Raw genomic sequence first — 24,510 nt, 5'->3', positions numbered from 1 at the left:
ACCATTAATAGAAATGATCACTTTCACATATGTCCACCAATTTTTAGGTAAAACATCTTTGTACAACTTTAAATTCATTCATCAAAACACAGTAGATCATAGAATATTTTAATTTGCTGACATTTGAAAATAAATTACAATTAAATATGTTCCCCTGTTCTCCAGAATAAAAGCTTAATTATAAAACTTAACTACAAAAGCTTAAATAAGAGTAAATTTACAAAAATCATTTGTTTCCAGTTCCCATTAAAAAAATGCTGCAATCCTAAACCCAGCTGTCAACTAAATACAAAACTTTGAAAGCACTGTGTCAGTTCCTTACCGCTACATGACTTTTTGTTGCTGTTCACTGGAAATGTTACAGATAACAGTCTTGATCATGATGCTTAATGTCTTTGTCATATTGAAAACTTCATTTCGGTATTCGAGCAACACGTGACTGACAAAAGGCCTTCTAGGACAGAGTACAGTTTGTATAGTTAAAGAGGAAAACGGTAGTTTTCTTTCGTGACAGACCTCTCAGAGTAGCTTGGTTCTCAATGTATCGTAAATTCTTCCAGCGTATTTGGTTGTGGCCTTTAATATAACTTCATTTGATACCTTCTTGATTTCCAACACACTTGTATTTACTTAAAGTTTATGGTAGTACCAGGAATAATTTGTAGTTTCTCTGTCAGTACATAGCAGATAACTTGTTAGCGATGTAACACAGTAAGAAAAAAAAAAAAATCACAGTAACTGACATTTCCTTCTTAAGATGGATGAGGAAATGACAGACGTCCTCTTTGGAGAGGTAGCCATGGTTACCAAAGGAACGGAGGATTATGACAGATTGAGCTTCCTTGTACATTTATGTGTAAGATGTTTCGGCTGTGGTACCTCCATAACCTCATCTTCGGGCCGCTCTCTTAATTCTTAAGAAGCTCATTGCAAGTTCTGATGTCGGTGTGCGTGTAAAAGGTAATGGTCCACACCCCAGAAATTGGGGTTTAAAGCTGCTGCTGCTGTCCTCAGTCGAAGAATCGACGCTGCATGTAAGTCTCATCTGAAGCGGCGTAGCCAAACTTTTGGTAGAAAGCCACATTGTTGGGAGCACATTCCAGTGTGATTTTATAGCAATTCAGCGTTTTGCTGAGAAGAGTAAGAGTTGACACTAACCTATAAGGAGAAAGAAGAAAGGGGAAGAAATTAAAAGATATTTCCTGAATACATTAATTAACCATAACATTATGACTACCTGATCACTGATATTGTTTAGTTCCCCTTTTGCCACCAAAAGCCCCGACAGCAGAGTCCCTAAACCCCTGAAGTTGTGCTATTATCTGGCACCAAGGTATTAGCAGCAGATCCTTGATGTCCTGCAAGCTGTGAAGTGGAGCCTACATTTATCTGACTTATATGTCCAGATGCTTAATTGTATTGAGATCTGGGGAAAACTGGTGACAAAGTCAACACCTTGAACTTCTCATTGTGTTCTTTTAAACTATTCTTGAACCATTTTAGTTTTGTGGCAGGACACATTTTCCTGTTGAAGGAAGCTACTGCCTTCAGGAAATACCGTTTCCATGAAAAGGTGTACATGGTCTGCAACGATGCCGCGTGAAAGGGCGCCATCATACGTCTTGCTTTCTTCCCATAGTGCATCCTGGTGCCATGTGTTCCCAAGGCATGCGACACATGCACTCGGCCATCCACTAGATTTAAAAATACATCAGACCTGATGCTCACATTCCCATGGTAGGTACTTTTGGCAGTGGACTAGGGTCAGCATGGGCACCCTGGCTGGTCTGTAGCTACGCAGCCCCATAAAGAACAAACTATGATGCACTGTTTTTTTCAGCACTTTGCTCCCCACACCATGACCCTGTCGCTGATTCATTGCTTTTCCTTCTCGTTTAGATCCTTGTAGAGTTTTGAAGATGCTCCGAGCTGATCGTCTAGCCATCACATTTTGGCCTTTGTCTCTCCATTTTTCCTGCTTCTAACACATCAACTGTGTGTTAGAAGCAAATGTTCACGACCAAATGTTCGCGTGCTGCCTAATATATCCCACCCACAGACGAGTGATAACAAGATAATCGGTGTTACTTACTTAAAATATTATTATATTGTTATGGCTGATTTGTGTGAGCCTGTGAATCAAGCTTTAAATATAATAATCAAGCTTAAACAAAATGCCTTCATGTCGGGCTAACACAGGCCTACTTACAGCTTCCCCAGCTGCTTCCCTCTGCACACATCGCTCACGACTACCTCCTCCACCCGGCCTCTCTGCAAACAAAATGAAACAAAGACAGCTTTTATTTCAGTTACTTCTGAGATCAATAAATATGCGTCTCTGCTCTGGAACCGGATTGACCTTGTTAAAGAAATAGAAGATATAAACTGAAGTTACGTCGATAAATTTGGTTAATAATTAACAGACATTTAATAAACTTGAATAATGTGTGAATAAGTAACTCCTTTATGGGATGGGAGGAAACACGCAGCGACAAACTGCAGCAGTACTGACTCCGAAATACACATAAACTGAACGTTAGGTTTAATATATACCTTGGCACAGGAGTGGATGAATTTGTGTTCTGTGATTAATGTGGCCGTGGCTACAATCTGTCCCAGATTTGTGTCCTCCACCACGACGACATAGTAGTCTCCCGTTTTCTTCATGTGCTCAAACTTCTCTGGAAGTCAACAGAAAACACTTGTTTTTAAAATGTAAGTAATCATTTATTTCACTGGTTTGTGTTTACAGTTTGTTTTCTAGTTTGTTTGTTTTTTCTTGTCTTTATGATCTGATGTCTGTAAGGACAGCTTAAACGCTGAATCTAAAACCGCTCTGACATCAAACAGTGGGTTCATGTTGTTGTCATAGATAGATAGATAGATAGATATTGTCATGTCTTACATGAAAGTAGCATTGATCAGGACTTACTCGCAAACAGCTCTGGCGTGACATCGCCCGTCTGGGTGAGCTGGGATAAAACCTTGAAGAATCCTGGAATACAAAAACGAGACGAGTTGGTGAAAATGACTGGATTTCGTTCCATTCGTTCATTTCGGCTGTTGCTGCAAGTTTGAAATCTCTATTAAAATACTAACATTGTCCGTACCGGATATTAAAAAAACACACTACATATTACAGTGTCTTCATATAGACGACAGGCTTTGGTGTATGCCGCCCAGACTCACCTCTATTAAAATCTGCAGTACAGAGCGGCCTCAGCACCAGGCCGTCCCCTGGGCTGGAGGGGGAGATGGGGGGAGAGAAGGAGACAGTGTTAAGACTCCAGTCTAGCTCCTGAAGCAGAGAGGGCTCAAAAAGTGGAGTCTCGTCCAGCAGCATTCCACAAGCTCTGACTGGGAAACACACAACATACAAACACACACAGGTGTAAATCCACAGACGCACACACAGAAAACGTACTAAAGGATAGCCTTTTTAAAAAAAAAAAAAAAAAAAAACTGTATCCATGCAGCGAGCTAACTTGTTGATACAGTCAACTTGGATGTTAAATATTTGTTCAGAAGCGCTGAGAACTTTGTCCTGACCAATACAACTTGTCATGAAAAAAAAAGTTTCATTGCTGAACAGCTATGAATCAGTGGTTGAAAAAGCAGCTGGCACGCACTGTACATGGGCGCACCCACAGGAATTATAACACACAGCCTGCTAAAATATCCTATGACGTGTTACCGTTCTCAGGGTTTATTAGCGATTTTCTTTCCAGGACAGGCCCGGGATCAGTCCAGGATGTGTAATTTGAGAGGAGCCTATCCCACACAGGCATAAGGACAGAGCACTACCACTACCACTGCTGCTGCTGCTGCCGCTGGCTCTGACACATGGAGTTTCTGAATGTCACTTCATTTTTACAACTTGAACTAAAGCGTTGCACGCGGCCTAAATCTCGTTACCATGACAGCAAGGGACAATAACACTTTACTGCTGTGGTCGTTTCCTGATCAGCGCACCACGCAAATCGGTATCCGACCGTGTGAAGTGACTTATTATTAAGTGCCAAAAGGGGATAACATTTCCCCGCCGTTGCCTGCGTTAGCTTAGACCAAACTGCTCAGGTTAACTGAATCAAATAATGTTACATTATCCACAGCGCTAACCCGGCTAACGTAGCGTTAGCAGCGACTGGCGAACTGTCAGTGTGCGAGCCCACGAGCAAAGCGGTGACATATTTAAAGAGTCGTTACCCTCTCGTGTGTCCTGTCAAACCTATCCAGCCCAGCTAGCGTCACAGCTGTAACTTCACACCTCATAATAAACGGTAACTTAGCGTTACTACACAAGTGCCTATTCTTAACATTTAGCTTCCCAGTAGCTACTTACCAGTAAAAACCTGACCAAGGACAGACAGTTCAGCCGACTTTACTCCCAGCTAAGGTACAATGCCAACCGGGCAGTTCTACCAGTTTTGAATGAGGCTGAACTACATCATTCAGCTGAACACCGTGGGTGTTTTTCGGCAGCCGTTTCCGCCAGGCTCCAGCCCTTCTGTATGACGTGGCAGGGATGCTGAGGTTAATTGGCGCAGTCCAATGACGTCATTACCACGTCTGCGACTCCAGCCCACTTACACAGTCAACGCTCCAGAAACTATTTCATATGGTAATTAACAGGAATGTAATAAACATTTCCATTCGACATGATTTATTAATAACAATTTATTAGACTAATCAACTCAAAGCGCCACTTTATTAGACACAGGCTTCACTGTCCTCACTCCATTTTTAGGAGCGTAGTTCTTGTCATAAGCAGGTCTATATTTCAAAAACATCTGCAAAGCCAAAAGGTAAGATCTGCGTTAGTCTTGAGAAAGATTCGGTATTATCAAGCAAAGGATGCACACCATTATTTGTTAAAATCTGTAGAAGCTCTGTTTATTGAGTCTTCTGTATATTTTACAAAAACTAGATTTACAGAAATTATCCATAACTGAACCATTCTTGATTTAGGCACAAAAATACAGGAAAGCTCAGTCCAAAAAGAAGTATTTCAGTTTTGATTAAATAAGTAATGGTTCTGAAAGATAACCCACGAATAAGAAAATATATCATGGATTTTTGAAGCTGCTAAATAACTGAACGACCAAGTGAAGATGAAAACTCTCCAGTTTTTTTGTTTTGATTTTTTACAAGTTGTCTAGCTGAAATCTAAAACCTAAATCCTACATTAAAACTTGTAACTACACACCCAAACAGAGTTTGAGCAATGGAAATGAAAACACAATGAAAATCACAACACTTCAGTTTTTTGTGGAAGTTTGTGGGCTACTCTTTGGGATAAAGTGGAAGGAAACAAAAGCACTTGTCTAGTTTCATGCACATCTCAACTCAAACTGCCTTTTACACTGTAATGACAGAAATCAAACACTTTGTGTCCTTTGATATGTCTCAACCAGCTACAGATTCAGTTGAATTTGACAATACCCAAAATAATTACGTGGGCCAGTTCATGTAGTACAGTTCTGTACATGATCAAAACAAGGTCTCCGGGCAGAGGATGATTCTGTTCACTGCTGGTATGACTTTTGAATTAGTTCTCATCGGTGTGAGAGGACCAAGGCAGTGCAAATAAAAATAATCATAAATATGTCTCTGTGAAGATTCTGTCATTAAGGTTGCAGAATATCTAGAAGTATTAAGTCAAAGTCAACTGTTTGCTGTTAAGTTTCAAAGACATCTTGCAGCACATTCAAGATGGTTTCAACTTTTCTATGAAAGAAAAAGGACTTCACCAATAAAACTGATGACTCTTGAATGAGTGACAAAGCATCTTCAAAATACAACACAGCAAGTCCAGCTGCTGCAGACTTAACTATTTCTACATAATATAAAATTTGCAGAAAGAGAGGACCATACTCTAGAGGGGAAAAGTAGAGGGTAACTTAAAAACACAAAGGACTACACTCATTGTACTTGTACAAAATGTAATACGACCCCCTTTGTTGCTTATGCAGCTCAAGGGACCTGTATTGGAAAACCAAGATTGACATGCCCATTTCCCCCTTTCATTGGATTACTAAATGCAAACTGTTTGTAATGGTTGATATTACACACTAAATACAGAACAACCCATATGGGTCAAAAACACTTTGTTTGCAGCATTATGTTGATAGACACATTCATATTTGACAGAAAGGCTGAACAATACTAAAGTGACATTCTCTTACTCCAAGGTAAGAAATAAAAACGTGTTGTTATTTTGCCTACACTTAATTCACAGTTGAAACTCATAAAATAACACACAGATCCATCAGATGAGTTTCTCCACCATGAGCAAAACTAGTGAAAACACATCCGGTAAAAAAGGAAAACAAAGACCCAGTTAGTAGCTTAATCTAGTAATGACACCTTCAAACTCTTCGCTTAACAAAACACCTTGCTGTAATCGTCTTCTGGATGCAAAGCATGCTCATTTTTCACAGCCAGTCCAAATCAAGAGAGACTGTCTATTGAAGCTGGTGGTTGCAATGTGTGGCACGTGAATAAAGGGCAGTGCAACCTTGCGTTTCGTGACTTGCACCCATCAATTTTATATAATGCTCCAAATACTGGAATCAGTTACACAGAGGGCGTTTACAATAGTCTCACCTTTTTTAAGCAGCCCAAAACAGTCCTAAGGCCATGTTTGCAATGCTATTTAGTTACAGTTTTGAATAGGTGATGACCACTGACTACGCCAAATAGAGGAAAGATGAAACAGCTCGGTCAGTGCCTCTTGGGATGATGACGTGGTAGACTTTGCTGCTGAAACCAATCTGTAAATCAGGGTGAAGTGTCTTGTTGGGTTTGCATGCGTCTCTCTGCGGCTGCTGCCATGGTGCTACGTCTCAGCACCGTCAAGTCCAAATCTGGGAGCATGTCTTCCTCCAGTCCGGGCAAATCGTCATCCTGTTCCTCTGGACTCTTATTCAGAAATTTCCTACAGGGAAGAAGGGTAAGAATTAGCTGAAAGCAGGCAACAAGGAATTAAAAGTTTGTGAAAAAACAATTAGAAAACTAATCTGTAGTGCACCAACCTGCGTGCTTCCTGGATCATCTCTTCTTTCCTCTGCTTTAACATCTTCTGCCTCTCCTCAGCTGACTTGGAGAAGCGACCTCCTCTGACCTCCATGTTGTCCAACTCACTGAGGGCCTGATCAGCTGCTCCACTGGGCCCTGCCTGTTCATCCGGTGAAGGGCTGACCTGTAGAGGGCCACGCTCTATAGCCTGAGGACGGATCACAAAGATTCAAATGTAACAGCTTGTTGCTTCCTTTAAACAATATCAAAAAATGTGATCAACGGATTGCAAGTTTCACAGGGATCACTGGAAAAATGGCAAATGGCACTGCTGTTGACATTTAAGCTACAATTGGCTTACCTGTGTTGGGAAAGGCACCTGAATGCGTCCCTCAAGGATATTGTCAGTGGTGACTTCAACAGAGCGGGTTAACTGCAGGTCCTGCATTACCAAGTAGGACGGCACCTGAGGGAACATTTCCTGAATCTGATGGGCCTGATGACCCAAAGGTATTTCAAAAGCAAAGAGAGCAATAGAGAAATTAGAAAAATACAGTTAGAGATACAAGATTAACACACCCAGAACCTAAAATGCTCTATGAAATCTGTTGGTTAAATAGTTGAAATGGTTATTGTTATGTATCAGTTAATTTAAATTATCTTGTCTAACAAGTATTTGATTAAATTCTAGTCGGCTTTTTGAGTGATGATACTCAGAAAGCTTTTTGAGTCAGACTGTACACTTGAACTCACCATGGCCATTAGCTGGGAGTTGTTGGCCTGAGCGATGCCCAAGATATTAGTAGTATGCATTACTTCCACTGAGAAACTGGGCAGCCAACTGGCAATACGAGACCCTGTAAGAACAGTGTATGGATTTTACATCGGTGTTGGGTCACTCCACAACCAGACTGGTCCTCAGATTTGTGTGTGTCACATTTACCATCAAAGTGGAAGAAGTGATTGTGTTGGTTGATATGAGGTCTAGCATCTGGAGCAGCTCCAACTGGGCCAATGTTCTCTTCCAAGCCTCCACCTTGTTGTTGGCTTCTCGGCTGGCCCCCATCCCCATTAATGTTCAGGGATGTACGACATGTGGGACACGACGTGTCCTGCTCGAGCCAAGAGCGCAGACATGAGCTGGAAAGATCCACAAAAAAGTCACTAGTGTTATTTAGACAAATCTAAATATCAAGACAAATCATCAGTAGCTAACATCAAGACCTGAACAGGGCATCTTACTGAACATGTGAATGTCTACCAAAATGCTCCCTAAAAACTGCAAACTTTAAAAATTGTATTACAAATACAGATGATCCGATTAGTATTGGGAACTCTGTACCAATCAAGGCCTTTTTTTTTTTAAATGATCAGAGCAGGTTGAGCACATGATCTGACATAAAACAAAACCAAATGTTAAAGAATGAAACTAAAAATGTCTGCTGTCTGGAGGTACTTAACTTGACGTTACTTGACGTTTTATAATGCTGGTCTATGCAGAATTGTGATTTAGTATTTGTTGTGACCGTGTGAAAGTTAAGCTATTCACCATAGAGCTATTTATAAAGACATATAGAAGTGTGTTATCTTGTTATTTATTCAGGTAAGAAAGATAAACCTTTTCAGAGGTATGGAATCACAGGTCAGTAGTAAAGTAATTCCCACATGTACTGTGTAATGCATAGAAGCAAGTTCCTCTTTACTTGTGGAAGAGATGCCCACAGGGTAGTTTCCGTGCTGTCAACATAGTATCCCAGCAGATGGCACAATCATCATCATTAGCTGCCAGCTCCTCAGCAGTGGCAACAGCAAATCTGCACAAGGTTCACAGTATACAGTGTGTAAATGCTGATGAAACAGGTAATGATCAACGAGAAAAGCCTTCACACAGAACCACAAAAAGTGATGGAAATAAGGAAAACAATCCAGGCAACACATCATCACCTGGCCTCCATGTTGTTGATAACACGAAGGTAGTTTTTGTGTCGTCGGACGCGTCGCTGGACCTCGTGGAAAAGATACCGCAACTGCATGAAGATGACCAAGCTTGCCATGGACAGCCAGATGTTACCAAAAAGCTAATGAGACAAATATAGAAATATAAGAAAAGGTGGAAGATTAGATGAGCGGAAAAAGTTTGTTAAGAACAAAGTGTAGTTTGTTCTTAACAAACTACATGTTAAGAATACGACAGGCCTAACCCTATTCATACCCTTACCAGCATATGAATATGGTGCATAAGGTCCAAAAACAGCATGGTCAGCTCCATTACGAAGTCCGTGTAGTAGACATACGTTCCCTTACTCTCCCAAGTCCCTGGATGGTTCAAATCCCACAGATGGATGGAGTACCTGAAAGATGTGACAGAGCTCTTTCAGCTCATGACAGATGTCGAACAGACAGAGTAGAGGGTGGGGATCGGCATCTCAGAAAAATTACTGCAACAACTATAACCATGCTGCAAATATGTTGAGCAGAAGCACAGAGGTAAGACTGCTGTCAGTATCATGGGACAGTCACAGTCTATGGACAAAGAAAAGTTCACAGTTCACATGATTTTTCTGACCTTTAAAACAAAGCATAAAAAACAAAACATTGTTTGCATACCAAGTTGCAACTGACAACAGACTAGTTGCTATATGTAACTACCTCAACCGATTAGACCTGGTAAGAGCCGTTGCATAATACTAACCACACTCTCTCTGACAAAGAGGCCTTTCACACTAGTACTAATGGAACTAGAGGAAAACAAATAGTGTTGCTAAGATTAGCTCCTGACTCCAAATTTGCACAGGCTATGTCATCCATACTGCTGCAGAGCGTTCACACATGTGTAATGAGGCTTTAAACTTACCGCATGATAACATGCCCAGTGCGTACAGTAACCAGCAGACACTGAAAGAAAAAAATACATATGAAAGTGAAGTTATTCTCATAAATGGATCACTTCGCTCACAAGACATCTGGGGATCTTGCGCCAATCATACGTGAAGAATCTTGGTTACCAGTTCAGCCTGAATATAAATTCATGCGTCTGAACAAAAGCTTGAATAATATGAAGACTCCAGGTTCTTACCTCTGCTGCCATAAAGGAGAGTGTGTGCATGCCGTGGGAAGCTCCCAGCAGACCACAGACCACAGCCAGGCCACAGCAATCCAGCAGCAGTGAGACCAGCAGACAAAGCACTCGAACGTGACTGTTCATTGGAGTGGAGGGTGAGAACGACAGCTGTGGGGAAGAAAATACAGTATATGAGTACAGTATGTTTCTCTAGAAGTTTCCTCTTTTGAGACGCTGGATGTGATACTGGGCTGTGCAAATAAACATTGACTGGCAATATACTGTATTTAATATAAATTCCGCAGTGGGATACTACTGTCCATACATCACAGGGAATGTTTCAATAGCAGATTCAGTCAAATACTCAAAGGGTAACCGAGAGGAAAACCTGATTGAGCTTAATAAACCCCTACACATCTATGCACTGGCCAAACAATGCATAATACTGTAAATTTACATATATACAGTAAAGAGATAAAAAGGTATAGAATACAATTAAGGACCATGTTACGAAAATGACAACAGCTGAGGTGCAAGGTGCATGAAACAGGTTTCTTTAGTTCTACACGACAGGTTTACCGTATTTCCCCCATAACACTGACAACAAGCCAATGTGTGTCTTCTGTAGCAGTTTTAACTGCCTATGACATATTCACCCCACAAGTTACTGCAGAACCCACAGTAACAGCAAAACAGGAAGGAAGACAGCTGGAGGAACAAACTGACAAACTTCAGTCGAACACTGATAAATCACGTATACATTCGAAGCTGAAACGCAGGAACAATGCTTAGTTCACAGGTACACGGGTAAAACACTTATGAGTAGCACAAGATATTCACACAGAGAAACTACATTTTGTCAACGGAGCAGGTTGAAATTCCACCAAACATCTGAAATGAATGCCTGTTTTAAACATCACTGCTTGCAAGGAGGCTATTAAATTTGATATTTTGTTTTCCCCAACGTGCTGAGCACAATCTGATACAGGCGCATGTCAATGTAGTGACTGAAACTGTATCAGTACAACCACCTATTAATAGATCCCGAGCAGAAAAGGGTACAGTTACACTTAGACCACTGGGGGACATTTGGCACACCTTTTAAAAAGGCCACTGTTGAAAGCGTGTAGGTTTGTTAATCAGGTGTCATCCAGTGCCAGGCTTTACCTTGACTTTAGTGTCAGTCCTCATGGGTAATGAGGCAGATACAAATATTGTAGGTTTAGTCCCATCATGTTTGCTGTGTAACCCATATTGGAACAAGTTTAATCTAGGGGCATTTAAGCCTATATATATATATATATATATATATATATATATATATATATATATCAGAAAGCCAGTTACTGTTGTTTTCACAATTACTACAAACAGAAAACACACATGAACATGCTGATATACACAACAAACATAAACATACACCTGGCCATATTTACACATTTACTTTAACACATCTGCCTGCATCCCTGCAAACGCTTGCATAGTTCACACTGACAGGCTCCGGTTTCATGGTTTGCTGTATAAAATATCACAGCAAAGAGACATACAAAGGTTGCCATCTGTGTACATTTCTGGCAAAAACCTCTTGATCTTGTTACTTGCTAAATACCATACCAGTCTTTCACAACAATACCAAAAGGAACTGAAATGTTATTGTATCTATGACGCGCATCTATGTAAGAATGGCAGTGTGGTAAGGACACTGGTATACGGTTTCTAACTGACATTTCTAAGGTAACATGTGCATCCTGGCGTGACAAGTAGGAGTTCAAAGAGCTTAGTGGCTCTACAGAAAAAAAAATAAGGGATATTTATTTAGGATTCCATGACAACAGCGTCCTCTGACTTGACAGATCTAGTTTCTTTCAAGGGAAACTGGCTTTAGAAGCAGCCTTAAGCTCTGTGACTGTAAAATAAGATGAAACTACTCAACTTTTAGTGGGCCATCCACTAAATACATTTTTGATGTTAGTATAGAGTCATTCCAATATAGCCCATATTTCAGACCTTGACATCTGGTACATTATCTTACATAGCTAATCTCAGTTGAATTTATTTGGTTGAGATTATCAATTGAAGACTATGATGAGGGTAGATTTGGACTGACAACTTGTTGACGGTATTCAGAAATTAAGTTGATTGAGTTTAAGGTCTAACCGTTAATTGCTATAAAAACCATCAATGAAAAAAGCATAGTGTCGTTTAAAATACTTACATATTCAAAACGGTCTTTGCAGAGCTGAACCATGAGATGGAGAAAGACCAGGGCAGAGAACCACAAACACCACATGACCACCTCCTCCACTGTCTGCACGTTCAACACGCCAAAGATGAAAATGAACTTGTAGAAGATGAAGTTCCAAAATTTATCTTTCAGGTGCTGTGAAATAAACACAAAGCAAATAAGATGCCTCGCCCTGGCTCATCTACGCTCAATATAAGATGAGAATATTTCATTCAACATTTCATCTGTGCCACAAACACAGACTCACCTGCTTCTCACTGACTCTTAGCGGGCCAAACACCACATACTGAATCATTTTTGCAATTAGCATCAACGAGCAGCAGAATGTGTTGACCAATACCTACGAGAGAGCAGATAAAAAAAAAAAAAAAGTGACCATGAGCATTTGCGAAAACTGCATCGTTTTATCAAACAATGCTAAAGTCCAAAAGTGGATGACACTCACCCATACAAAAAGACTGTCAGTGACAAGATACCACAGGACAGTGGTTGCTAATTCTGTGTTACTGATATCACTGTTCAGATGGTCAAGATCCACTTCAGATGGAGCTGGTGTTTCTTCGGTTTCCAAGGCACCAAACCCTGGATCAGTGACAGTGGTGTAGGCACTGAAGATGCTGCCAGCGAGCAAAGCCACACTCAGGGCAGTGTAGGTCTGCAGGCTGGGCCAGGGAAATCTCTCCAGAAACAGCAGAGGCATTGCTGAGGCTATGATCCACTCCTCAACTTGTGAAAATGGTGTCAGTCCAAAGACCTGTGAAGAAAGGCAGAAGGGCTAGCTAACGTTAGCCGAACTTAGCTAAACTAAGCCTAGACATTGAAGAAACACAACAACGCCAGCATGAAACCGTGGCTAATGAATCCAAACGTGTCGTGTACGAGTTAACGATGAGTTAGACGTATCCAGTTTGGACACGACATTATATTGCTAGTTTACAGCAAGTTCAAAGACAAATGGTAGCCGTACATGTTAGCATACGTACTCCCAATGCTAACTTCCCTGTAGCTCAATACAGTTGATGGGGGTACAAATTACTCCCGTGCTGAAGTGTCTTTAGCGAAGTATAATAATATTCATTTGAATGAGCCACATAAAAAGAACCACATGTCTCGCCGACCAAACTGGTTCAAAATGTCATTGAGCAATCCCCAGTAGGGCCAGCGCTAAATAATGTGAGTTCACGCCCCTAACATTAGTTATTTACCTGGCTAACGTTACCTAATACTAGCTTAGTTGTTAGCTAATATTAGCTACGTGTGTTAACCACTGTCAGCCAGAACCACACACCAGACTCCTGTTACATTGCCACTTACAGTTTGCCACAATTTTTGTCAAACACAATATCCGGCGTCTCTTGTTGTATCTGGCGCAGTTCTTTAGCACTGCTGCACTGAGAACATCGTAGTTGACAACACCGCCATGTTTATTTCACCGAGCAGGCGAGTAGGCAGCTGACTGAGGCTGAGCGGAGGCTTTCTGGTTTGCGCATCATAACCACGTCATCACGGCAACTTTAAAGACATAGTGAATAAAAAATATCCTGTCACGTTGCCGGCTCAATTCAAATAATAAAATATGCTATATAATAATATAATACTGCTTAAAACATAATAATAATACATTACTTTATTTTCTGATATTTACTTATGTCCTAGAAATGTATTTAGGTGACAGAGCTGAGATGAAGTTTCTAGAACAGGCGAGAAATAAAGCTGTGTTGTTGTTTTGCTTTTTATCTATATAATACAGATATTTAACCTTAATTCTACCGGATACTGAAATATTTTTTTTATTATTTTATATTTTTTGTGTCTGTGCTTTAGTTTCAGCTCATGAATGCACATGAATGTGACACCATGCTTAAAGCTAAGCCTACACCTTCTGAAGAGACATTAGTCTAACTTACACATCATGAACAGATTTATGCAGTTAAGACTTCACATTGTTAATGAAAATAAATAAATCACCATATAATGTCGCTTCTAGTTCAGATAATTTTGACAGAAGGAAAAGGTTTACTGATGACATGAAAAAGATAAATGCCTGCAAGAAGACGATGTGGTGAGAGCAAGAGTTACAGGAACAGATCAGACCAGTTCCCCCACAATTCCATAGGCCGGAAGGAACAAAGAGGCATGTGTGCTAAGATATGAGAATAATAAATAAATAATCCATTCATTAAACAAAAAGTTCACATGAACACAAATTATGTTCAGCACAGAGCCTACCAACAGAAAGGCTTTGAAACAAACAACGATTTCTATGTAAAACAGCAAGAGCACTTTGTTCTTTTACTTAAAACAGGTTTCAGAGATGAGGGAGTCTAGAATGAGTCAAGCCTGCAGGTCATTTCAACAGCATGGGTCATAGTAAAATGGACTCCTTTTTCCAGCATCAGTCCATATAGATGACACCTTGAGGCGTAGCAAGTTAATGGATCTAACAGACTGACAAATCCAATGGCAACACCTTAAGGGTGTTATTAGCTATTACTTGGCTCAAATAATATTATCTTAGTTCTACTTACATTTAAAAGTAGTTTTGAGTCAATGAGAGTGTGCTGCAATAAGTTAAAATAATTGTGTCATCAAATGTTATTGACGCAAAATATAAAGGTAACAGAACCCAAAATACTGTAGATCCTTGGGCAACTCCCCTCTCATGACCGGCTCAGTCAGAAATTTACCAAACATATTTCACACATTCAGTTAAATAACTATGCGGTCAGCTGGTCACTTCACTTTACTTAGAACAACATACAGTAGCAATGATAAAGGAAATTGCAAAGTGCGAAAGAAAAAAAAAATGCAGGAGGGAAGATGATTCATCACTTTATGTGACATGTTGGTTGAACTCAGTTATCAGATCACTTTGCTTATCCACATTTAGTAATGTGTCAAATAAACAGTGAATTATTAGCTAGCAGTAAAACTGTGGTGGGAACTGCCCAGTCTGAGTTCGTTTTCTTTCACTTCCACATTTCTGCTTTCAAAATTTACCACAGGTCCATCTGTTTTTGTCATCAAGAATGATTTGAAGAAGGCACACCTTCAGTTGTCATCAAATGCAACTTTGCCAATCTTTAGTGTTGTCTTCAAAAGGAGCTATGATGGTAACATATTTGACATTTTAGAAATTAACAGATTATTCTGAGCTGTATAAATCTGTCCTTTTAGTGAACTCTGTAAACCTAAACCACCATTAAATTGCGTCTACTTCAGGTTTTAGTTAAACCTCTGAGAACTTAAAGGGGTAGACTCAGCACTTGTTACACCTGTCCCCTAGAACTAAAGAAGCTACTTGGATGAGTAAAACGTCTTCTCAAAAAACTCTTCAAGTCCAGTTGCCTTTTTATTTTTTTAGTTTTGGATATACCATGACCTGGATGACTGAGATCCTTCACAGACAGACTCAGCATCTGGTTCAGACAAAACCACAGATGCGGTTTAAGCTATTGAGGGGCATAGTTATGGTATTTAGGTAATCATGTGACCTTGTACCCGTTCATTCATTCATTCATTCATTTTATTTGGCACATAAAATATAATAAAAACACAATAACAATACCGAAAGTACGTTAACAATACGCAATTAAAGAAAGAAAAAGCATGAAGGCATGCCAGGGAAACCCCAAAAACCCTCAAGGGGGAGGGTTCCCCAAAAGAACATTTCAACTTTAACTAAAGAAAAGCAATCAAGACATAAAACAGATGAAAAAACAACAAATAACAGAAAAAGAAAGAAAGCCACACTTTAAAGTGCAGTTAATGACAGAGAAAAAGTAATTAAGTTTTACAGGGAGGTGATTGGACATGATGATGTCACCACTTTATTTACATTTATTTACAATCATCTTCTGTGGTGTTAGTTAATGGATTTTTGCATTTAGCTACACTGTTTACACTGAAATTAATTTGTCAAAAATGCTGGCCAATCACTGAATATACTTGAAGGTGTGAAAATGATGTTGTAAATCAAACACACAGATGCAAAAGCCAGTCAAAAGCTACTTAGTGATGAACTAAGTAAGCAACCTGAGTTACATGGGGAAATTATGCATTTACTGTAAATCGTAGACCATCACCACAGGACTCCACGCATTTTAATGGGACAGACTGCTACTCTCAATAAAGTAGAAATGAAAGTGAAAGCATGTTGTACTCCTGTAGCTTTTCAATTAAAGGAATCTATAAGCAAATGAACAATATGGAGTAATTTTGACTACTTCACTGAAAAGACAAGGGATAGTAATAATTAGTAATTCATATGGTCATCACTCTTTCATTCAACTGCTGGCAATAACAGAGTCCAAAGTTAAGGGTCGTGGGAGTGCTGGAACAAAATCCTGTAAATGTAAATGTTATTATGGGAAGAACGAGAAAGTGATTCCGGCTTTCCTTTCAGGTCAGCTGGACTATAGCAGTAGCTAGTGTCCTGAGATTTTTTTGTTTTCCATTAAGCCTAATTGTTTGTTTGCCAATCACAAGGTGTTTGTGTCTGCTGACAGCGATTATCTGTGGGAAAAAAAAAAAAAGTTATAGCATATTTTTAGGAGAGTAGAAAAGGTGAGTCAACATATTTGGTATTACTTTATTTGTTTTTCTATGCTAAGAGTAAGTTTATTTCCTTCATTTTAGTTTAGTTGTTTATTTTAGCTGTGTGAAGGGAACTCACAAATGAAGGATTTCATTGCTCAGTGCGCTGAAGAACTGTGTATAAGACAATAAACTTCTTGAATCTTACTGATTTTGATAGTGAAAACTCATATTGACGAACTGACTGTATGTTCATTCACTTCATTCAGGCTTTGACACTGATTTAGATTTATATAAAGGAACTATGAAAGACATTTGTTTGCCATTCAATAAAATATGTCTAAATATTAAAATTCACCCTGGCTTGTTCTTCATTAGATATGGGTAATATAGTTTCTGACCAAGTCATGGACAAAACTGTATTCTTTTAATATCATGAGCTCATTAAAATGCACAGTACAGCAAATTATGCAAAGGCTTGACACAGTCTGTTTTAGTAGATTGATCAGTCTGTTGGAGGTCATCCTTACCTTGGGTGGAGGACCTATGATATACATATTAAATCACGAGTGATGCTCAAATGGTCGGGAACTCATGGTTCATGCGTGAATCAGCCTTGGGAGGAAACCCTGTTCCTGTGCAGCTTGTCCTTAAAGGGAAGTGAAGCCTTGCTTATACAGCATTTTGTTTTATTCATCATGCAGGCACCACTGTGTGCACAGACGCTCACAGCATGAACCATTCAGATGAGCTCTCTCCTTCCAAGGCCCCTGAGGAGTTTGATGGTGGGGTAGCAGTGGCTTGCGTGATCCTGGGCCTGTCCTTCCTGGTTGGAGCTCCAGGGAACCTGCTGGTGATTTGGACTATCCTGAGACACATCAAGCAACGCTCTCACACTGTGGTGCTGATCCTGCACCTGGCTGCTGCAGACCTGCTGGTCCTCATAACCTTGCCTGTTTGGATATACTCCCTGGCGGACAAATGGGTGTTTGGAGAAGCACTGTGCAAGACTTTCGTGTATGTCATCAATGTGTGCATGTACAGCAGCATCTTCTTCATCACCCTAATGAGTATGGAGCGCTTTCTAGCCGTCTGTCATCCATTTGTGATGATGCGCTGGAAGACCAAGAGCGCCATGAGCAGATTTCTTGTACTTCTTTGGCTCCTTGCTTTCCTTCTTGGAGTGCCTACATTGCTGACCCAAACTTTTGATAAAAGTAATGGAACTGAGCAGTGTCTTACCAAGGAATTCAGCTCTGATACCCAAGAAATTATCTTCTTATGTCTGGAGACGTTGGTGGGCTTCGTAATCCCTTTCATTGTTCTTAGTATCTGTTATTATCTAGTAGCTGTGCAGCTCAAGAAAATGAGCTTCAACTCAAAACAGAAATCTATGGTCCTTGTTCATGCTGTGGTGATTGCTTTCACACTGTGCTGGTTGCCTTACCACATTATCAACATTACTAATCTGATTTGCTGCCTGCGATCGGGCACAGAACATGAATGTGTACCAACGAGTATTGTCTTTGGCTCTGGTGCCCTGGTTTTCATCAGCAGTTCAGTGAATCCTGTGTTATATGCCCTCTTTGCAAGGAACTTCAGAGGGAGTCTGGAGGACTCAAGACTTGTCAGGCTGTTCCGGGAAATAGCCACACAGACAAACAAACTCGGGGACCTGGCAGTACAACACCAGACTGGCCAGGGGGCAGCAAGTACACAGGGAGAGCTAATGTCTGATTCTCTGGGAAAGTAATACTCTGAATCTTTGAAACTGTGATGCCTAAGAAAATGCGCTTTATGCAGTTAATTCATGCCTGCACTTTAGTATGGAGGCTTATGCGTGACATAATATGGGTGTGTTATTTCTATACATTGTACACACACACTGTTGATTCATATTTACACAATCTAGTGAAACTGAAATTTTGTGTTTTGAGGACTGTTTTTTAAAAGAAATGTATTAATCATATATTAGGTAATAACTTGTTTTCTCATGGTTGTAGGATGTGTTTGCAATAAAGATTAATGTGTGATGAAATTAACCAATGTTCTTGTCCACTGTTTCACGGAAACACACACGCACACACGCACGTACACACACACCCACACACACACACACACAAACACACACACATGCACACAGACATTCTGCATTCGCTTATTGTTTACACTGTAATGATCAATTAAAATACATCCTGCTTGTGGAATAAAAAAAATATTCTGTCCTCTTTTCACCCGTGGCCCTTGAGTGTTGGTGTTGTTTTTTTATTTTACAGCTCCAAAGTAACAAGTAGATGTATCCAAAAAAGGTTCAAAAAAAGCAACTGGACTTGTAGAGTTTTTTTGAGAAGACGTTTCACCACTCATCCGAGCAGCTTCTTCAGTTCTAGGGGACCGGTGGGAAGTTTGAGGTCCCAAGTCCAGTTGCCTTTTTTGAACCTTTTTTGGATAAACCATGACCTGGATGACTGAGAACCTTCACAGACATAACAAGTAGATGAATCATAACACATTGCAAATAGATAATTATCTGCTAGTTGAAAATCACATTTTGAAATATGTAGAAAGCACATTAGGAACACTGCCCAAGCTTTGTTCTAAAGCATATGGCCATTCTCACGACATCGTTGTGTCTATAAAACTGCTCTTCATTTACTATCTGATTGAGTATAGTAATTGTTATAATTATGGCAATAGATCATGCCAATTTCTTTCAAAAATGTTTCTGTTACTCTTTCATAAGAAATGGCATTTCTTTATGAACTTCTGGGGTGAAAATTGGCTCATGACTCGCTGCATGAGTCACCTCTCTGTGTCTCAAAAAGCCCTGGAAGGAAACCCTGTTCCTGTGCAGTCTATACTTAAAGGGAAGTGAAGACTTACTATACAGCAATTTGTTTTTTCTTTTCATGCAGACACCACAGTCAGCACATACAGCATGAACCACTCAGTTGAGCATTATTCTTCAGAGGAAATGGCCCCTGAGGAGTTTGATGGTGGGACGGCGGTGGCTTGTGTGATTCTGGGTTTGTCCTTCTTGCTTGGCACTCCGGGGAACTTAATAGTGATCTGGACTATCCTGAGACACGTCAAGCAGCGCTCCCACACTGTGGTGCTGATCTTGCACCTGGCTGCTGCAGACCTGTTGGTCCTCATCACCTTGCCTGTTTGGATCTACTCTCTTGCGCACTCCTGGGTATTTGGGGAGGCCACCTGCAAAGCCATGGTGTTCGTGATCAACGCCTGTATGTACAGCAGCGTTTTCCTCATCACTGTTATGAGCGTGGAACGTTTTGTGGCCGTGCGTTATCCCTTTGCCTCCGCTAACTGGAAGAGAAAACAAGCTCTGAATAAAGTACTGCTAGTTCTGTGGACTGCAGCGTTCTTGTTCAGCATACCTGTGATCCCAACCCAAGTTGTTGGGGAAGATTCTGGTGAGGACCACTGCCTGTACCGCGAGTATACTTCTGTGGCCCAGGAACTGGTGTGCGTGCTGCTAGAGACACTCATAGGCTACATAATACCCTTCTCTGTCCTCGTGGTCTGCTACGGCTGCCTGTGCAGCCGCATCACTCAGATGTCCTTCAAGTCCAAACGCAAGTCCACTATCTTAATTGCTAGTGTAGTGGTTGTGTTTGCCATTTGTTGGACACCTCATCACATAGAAAATATCCTCTCACTCATCATCCTGGCCACTGAAGGCTCAGATACAGCAGAGACTCTGGAAAGTGTCAGGAGCACCATGGCTTTCATCGCTGGGGCCATGGCATTCATCAGCAGCACGGTTAACCCCATTCTCTACATTTTCGCAGCTCGTTCATTCAGGAGCTCCCTGCGAGACACCGGCATCCAAAAGCTCTTCCGCCACATCTCCAGCACCTCCCCAGGTGAGGGAAACAGAGAGGTGTCCTTTGTGTCCAAGAGACACAGCAATCAGACCAACAGCTCTCAGTGTGTATCTGAGCCAAAAGACCAAATGAATATATTAATAAACATGTGTGAAAACAACCCACTGTGACACCGAAATTGTTTGGTGTAGTGTTTGTGTAGATATGTTTGTGTACACTGTGTTCATTTTGTATTCATCTTATTTTTCTTGTTTCTTGTGTGTACAACTTTGTAAATGATCCATTTAACATGTTTTATTAAAATGTGAATATATATTTATAAGCATATTACACTCATAGCTTTGCCCATATTGATGAATATAAGGCTTTTAATACGTATCAACCTTGCTGTGTTTTTCTGTGTTGTGGAACTGTAACATTTCAGACGCAAAATTTACTACAGGAATAAAAATTAGTTTTCCCCGAGTGTCAGATTCGTTAACAATTGTCCTAGTAACCCAGAACAGAGAGTCATGTTCTCAACTTCCTCTCACTGAAAAGATTGCCAAATAAAAAACTGCATGTTTCCTTTGCTGAGCAACAAAAAGAGGAATCACGTCTTAATGTTTCTCATAGTCTCATAAAACTCAAAGCCACCAGTGTCCACTTATTTTCTGCTGTTTTTAAATGCATCAATATGTTTAAAATGCTCACTTGACATACTGAGTTCGTCTGTTACCATGACTACAAAGAAATAGTTTCCCCAAACTAACCAACCAGCAGATGGCAGTGACAGCTGCCTGTGATGTTTGTCTGTCTTGCTGCTAATGGAGCGTTGACCTAACTTCAGTGTGGTGTCATAATAAAGTTTTTTACTTTATGTTTCAGTTATATATATATATATTATTTTTTTTTTTTCATTTTACTTTTCCGGTGAATGGCCATAATGAGAATCTGTAATTCAATGCTGCCTTAATACATGGTTGTAATCTGTTGTGGAAGGAGCCATGGTTTTCCATTCTTGTGGTACATTTAATCAATTTGTCCAAACAGTTAATACATAAATTAGTTCTCATATGTCTGTTAATATGAAGCAAATACTGGATGCAATTCAATATTAAGCCACTGTGAAAGGACCTCCGAAAAATAGGATTGCTCGATAAAATCACAAATATGACAAATAAAATTGGCCTCAGTGATACGACAGCTGAGTTGATAGTAGTAATTTCACCCACTAAGAGTGACTCACTGAATATCTTTTACAGAATTACATGTCCTACAATCTAAGAAATCAGGAAAAGCTCCCACTTCAGCGGAAAGATTTTCGCATGAGCTGCGGTTTCAATGTTTTGTCAAAGATGGCCTATTGTGAAAAAGATAAAAAAAAAAGCATGTGAATGAACGCACCGTGAAGGCGCTCGCCATTTCCCGGGATCCTTTGCAAATTACTGAGTCAGGATGGTTTTAATGTGACAGTGGAAAATTACAGACAGCACAGGGTGTGATCGAAGATGAGATCACACAAGAAAGCATAGCAGACTCTGAAACATGCCACTCATTTTCTTGCAGAATGAGGAAGAAGCATGTACATGTGACAACATCAGCAGTGGTGTGTGCCTAGACCATGAGAATTAGTTTTCCTAATAACTAGATGCGCACTATATGCACGTATAAGTATTGCATCGACCTTTCTGTTGTGGTTGAATGCCACGTTTTAGCCTTTGAAGGTGGAAATGCTGTAGCCATACGTATAACAGTCATATCCTGTGACACACTGACCTCACAGCAAAGTCACCGCATTTCCTTTTAAAATTGTGGTAATGCTACACTATAAGCAATTACGGACTTCTGTGTTATGATATTACTGTATGTTGTGTCTTTTAAATGTTACCCAGCACGTACCTAAATTACAGCTGTCAACTGGTACAACTGAGCTACACATCTTTGATAAGTTTACCAAGGAGTGTGACTTTTTTGCCTCTGGCTAGATGGAAGCAAGTTATTTTGTGGGTACAGTGGTGGTCATTTAGTCAGCTTTTCTTTTTTTTTTTTTTTAACAATTACACCTGCTGACTGAAGTTTGTCACTTCACAGACAGTCTACATGAATAAACATGTCCGCAGTGTGACGCCATGAAGATCTCTGCTGTTGTTGTGGTGGTGGATTATCATTCTGCATCTAGGTTTTCAGCTCAAGTGTTTCCAAGTGTGTCTCTGAAGTAATCCGACTGGTTCGGCTGGAAACAGTGATCCCACCTACTGTAAGGAAGGAGACACAAGAAATTCCTCTTGAGATTGGCAGATTTAATTCAGTGAAAGGAGATGAACGGGCAAAAATGCCTTCAATGCATTCTGGCTCACATCGAGCAGAGAAGGGAGTGTAAGGAGCAACAAAACATGGCATTCTGGGAATTGGGCCAAACACTAGTGAAAACTTCACCAAGCCAGTACGGACCTGTGAAGTCACTGAAATATTAAGTATGTTTTCATTGTTGTGTCTTTTACCATATTTTCTGGTGATCCAAAAAAAAAAGAACAAATAACAAACACACAAAAAAAAACATGTGAAGAGAATTAGAGAAATAGATGATAGTAGTGTGACTTTCAGCGGGTGAATAAAGATCAGCAGTTAAAAACACGTCATTTACACTGCGTGACCTGGATTTAACTAAGCAAATAGGTACGAGCCTAATGTTGGGTAATTTCTGCATGGGAAATTGTCTTTCAGCAGACAAGTTATTTAACCCCAACTGATGCAAGGAGTAGCTTCTCATTTCTTAAACATCCATGTTGAAAAAGTGAAGTTGTGCACCCATCATGTCTAGTGCCTACTGTACAAGCCTGTGGGGACAGTGCTATGATCTGGGGTTGCTGCAGTTGCTCAGGTCTAGGTTCAGCAACATTATGTGTCCAAAGAATGAGGTCAGCTGACTACCTGAATATACTGAATGACATATTCCCAGACAACAATGCCAGGATTTATATGGCTCAAATTGTGAAAGAGTGGTTCAGGGAGTATGAGACATCATTTTCACACATGGATTGGCCACCACAGAGTCCATTTAGAATCTTTGGGATGTGCTGGAGAAAGCTTTGCGCAGTGGTCAGACTCTCTCATCATCAATACAATTTTCTTGGTGAAAAATTAATGCAACACTGGATGAAAATAAACCTTGTGACCCTGCAGAAGCTCAAAACAGCGCCACAGTGAGTGTGTGCTGTAATCAAAGCTAAAGGAGGCCCAACGAAATATTAGAGTGTGTGACCTTATTTTTTTGGTGGGGACTTTTTTATTGGCCAGGCAGTGTACGTACAATGCTGATTCTTTATTTTGCCATCTCTCTGGATGTGTCTGTTTGTTTTACTTTCACTTCTCTCTTCTTTCTATACCTCCTGCGTTCTCTTCTACACCTGACATAAAACTGCTTGGCAGTGAAGAAATCTATAAAAACATTTTCAAAAAGATGTTTCTCGAAGGAATAGCTAGTAACACTCATCGAGTAATGCACATCACGAGACGGAAACGCTGCAAGAAAGTGACAGTCTTACAGTTGCACAACTTTTCACTAATTAAGCCAGAGGGTAAAATCAGCTTACGCAGCAAAATATTATTTATAATAACTGCAAGCTCAAAATGTGGCCGCAAGCTTCCATAAAATGTATGTTCATACCCATGATGATTTATTTATTTATTTATTTTCACTTTGTAAATGAAGCAGTAATTGTACACAAGTGAGTCAATGAGCAAACAATTAAATTCAAATAATTTACACCATTAACAGAGGTGTAGAAGAGCACATAATAAAAACACTGACTTGGCATATA

The 24,510-nt window shown here is 40.2% G+C and overlaps 4 protein-coding genes across 4 annotated transcripts; 2 read left to right on the top strand and 2 right to left on the bottom strand.

Moving 5' to 3' along the window:
• Nucleotides 1-109: 109 nt before the first annotated feature.
• On the bottom strand, nt 110-4,484 carry gnpnat1 (glucosamine-phosphate N-acetyltransferase 1). Its single transcript, XM_084541284.1, has 6 exons — nt 4,343-4,484; nt 3,190-3,357; nt 2,933-2,995; nt 2,554-2,681; nt 2,210-2,271; nt 110-1,158 (listed from the first exon to the last, which is right to left on the bottom strand). The coding sequence occupies exons 2-6, from the start codon at nt 3,341-3,343 to the stop codon at nt 1,011-1,013; spliced, it is 555 nt and encodes a 184-aa protein (XP_084397410.1). The 5' UTR covers nt 3,344-3,357; nt 4,343-4,484; the 3' UTR covers nt 110-1,010.
• Nucleotides 4,485-6,777: 2,293 nt separating this feature from the next.
• LOC311485703 (E3 ubiquitin-protein ligase AMFR-like) lies at nt 6,778-13,807 on the bottom strand. Its single transcript, XM_084541283.1, has 14 exons — nt 13,638-13,807; nt 12,769-13,077; nt 12,571-12,663; nt 12,294-12,458; nt 10,094-10,246; nt 9,872-9,912; nt 9,236-9,368; nt 8,962-9,095; nt 8,721-8,831; nt 7,961-8,157; nt 7,771-7,874; nt 7,379-7,513; nt 7,035-7,225; nt 6,778-6,937 (listed from the first exon to the last, which is right to left on the bottom strand). The coding sequence occupies exons 2-14, from the start codon at nt 13,021-13,023 to the stop codon at nt 6,781-6,783; spliced, it is 1,869 nt and encodes a 622-aa protein (XP_084397409.1). The 5' UTR covers nt 13,024-13,077; nt 13,638-13,807; the 3' UTR covers nt 6,778-6,780.
• Nucleotides 13,808-17,537: 3,730 nt separating this feature from the next.
• On the top strand, nt 17,538-18,708 carry LOC311510061 (leukotriene B4 receptor 1-like). Its single transcript, XM_084574992.1, has one exon. The coding sequence runs from the start codon at nt 17,593-17,595 to the stop codon at nt 18,610-18,612; it is 1,020 nt and encodes a 339-aa protein (XP_084431118.1). The 5' UTR covers nt 17,538-17,592; the 3' UTR covers nt 18,613-18,708.
• Nucleotides 18,709-19,797: 1,089 nt separating this feature from the next.
• LOC311510060 (leukotriene B4 receptor 1) lies at nt 19,798-20,877 on the top strand (the record flags this gene model as incomplete). The annotated part of the gene is made up of 1 exon (XM_084574991.1): nt 19,798-20,877. The coding sequence occupies one exon, from the start codon at nt 19,798-19,800 to the stop codon at nt 20,875-20,877; it is 1,080 nt and encodes a 359-aa protein (XP_084431117.1).
• Between the last annotated feature and the right edge of the window lie 3,633 nt (nt 20,878-24,510).

Source organism: Chelon labrosus, assembly GCF_963514085.1.
Source record: "Chelon labrosus genome assembly, chromosome: 3".
NCBI classification, from domain to species: Eukaryota; Metazoa; Chordata; class Actinopteri; order Mugiliformes; family Mugilidae; genus Chelon; species Chelon labrosus.
This window is presented reverse-complemented; position numbering and strand designations above follow the sequence as displayed.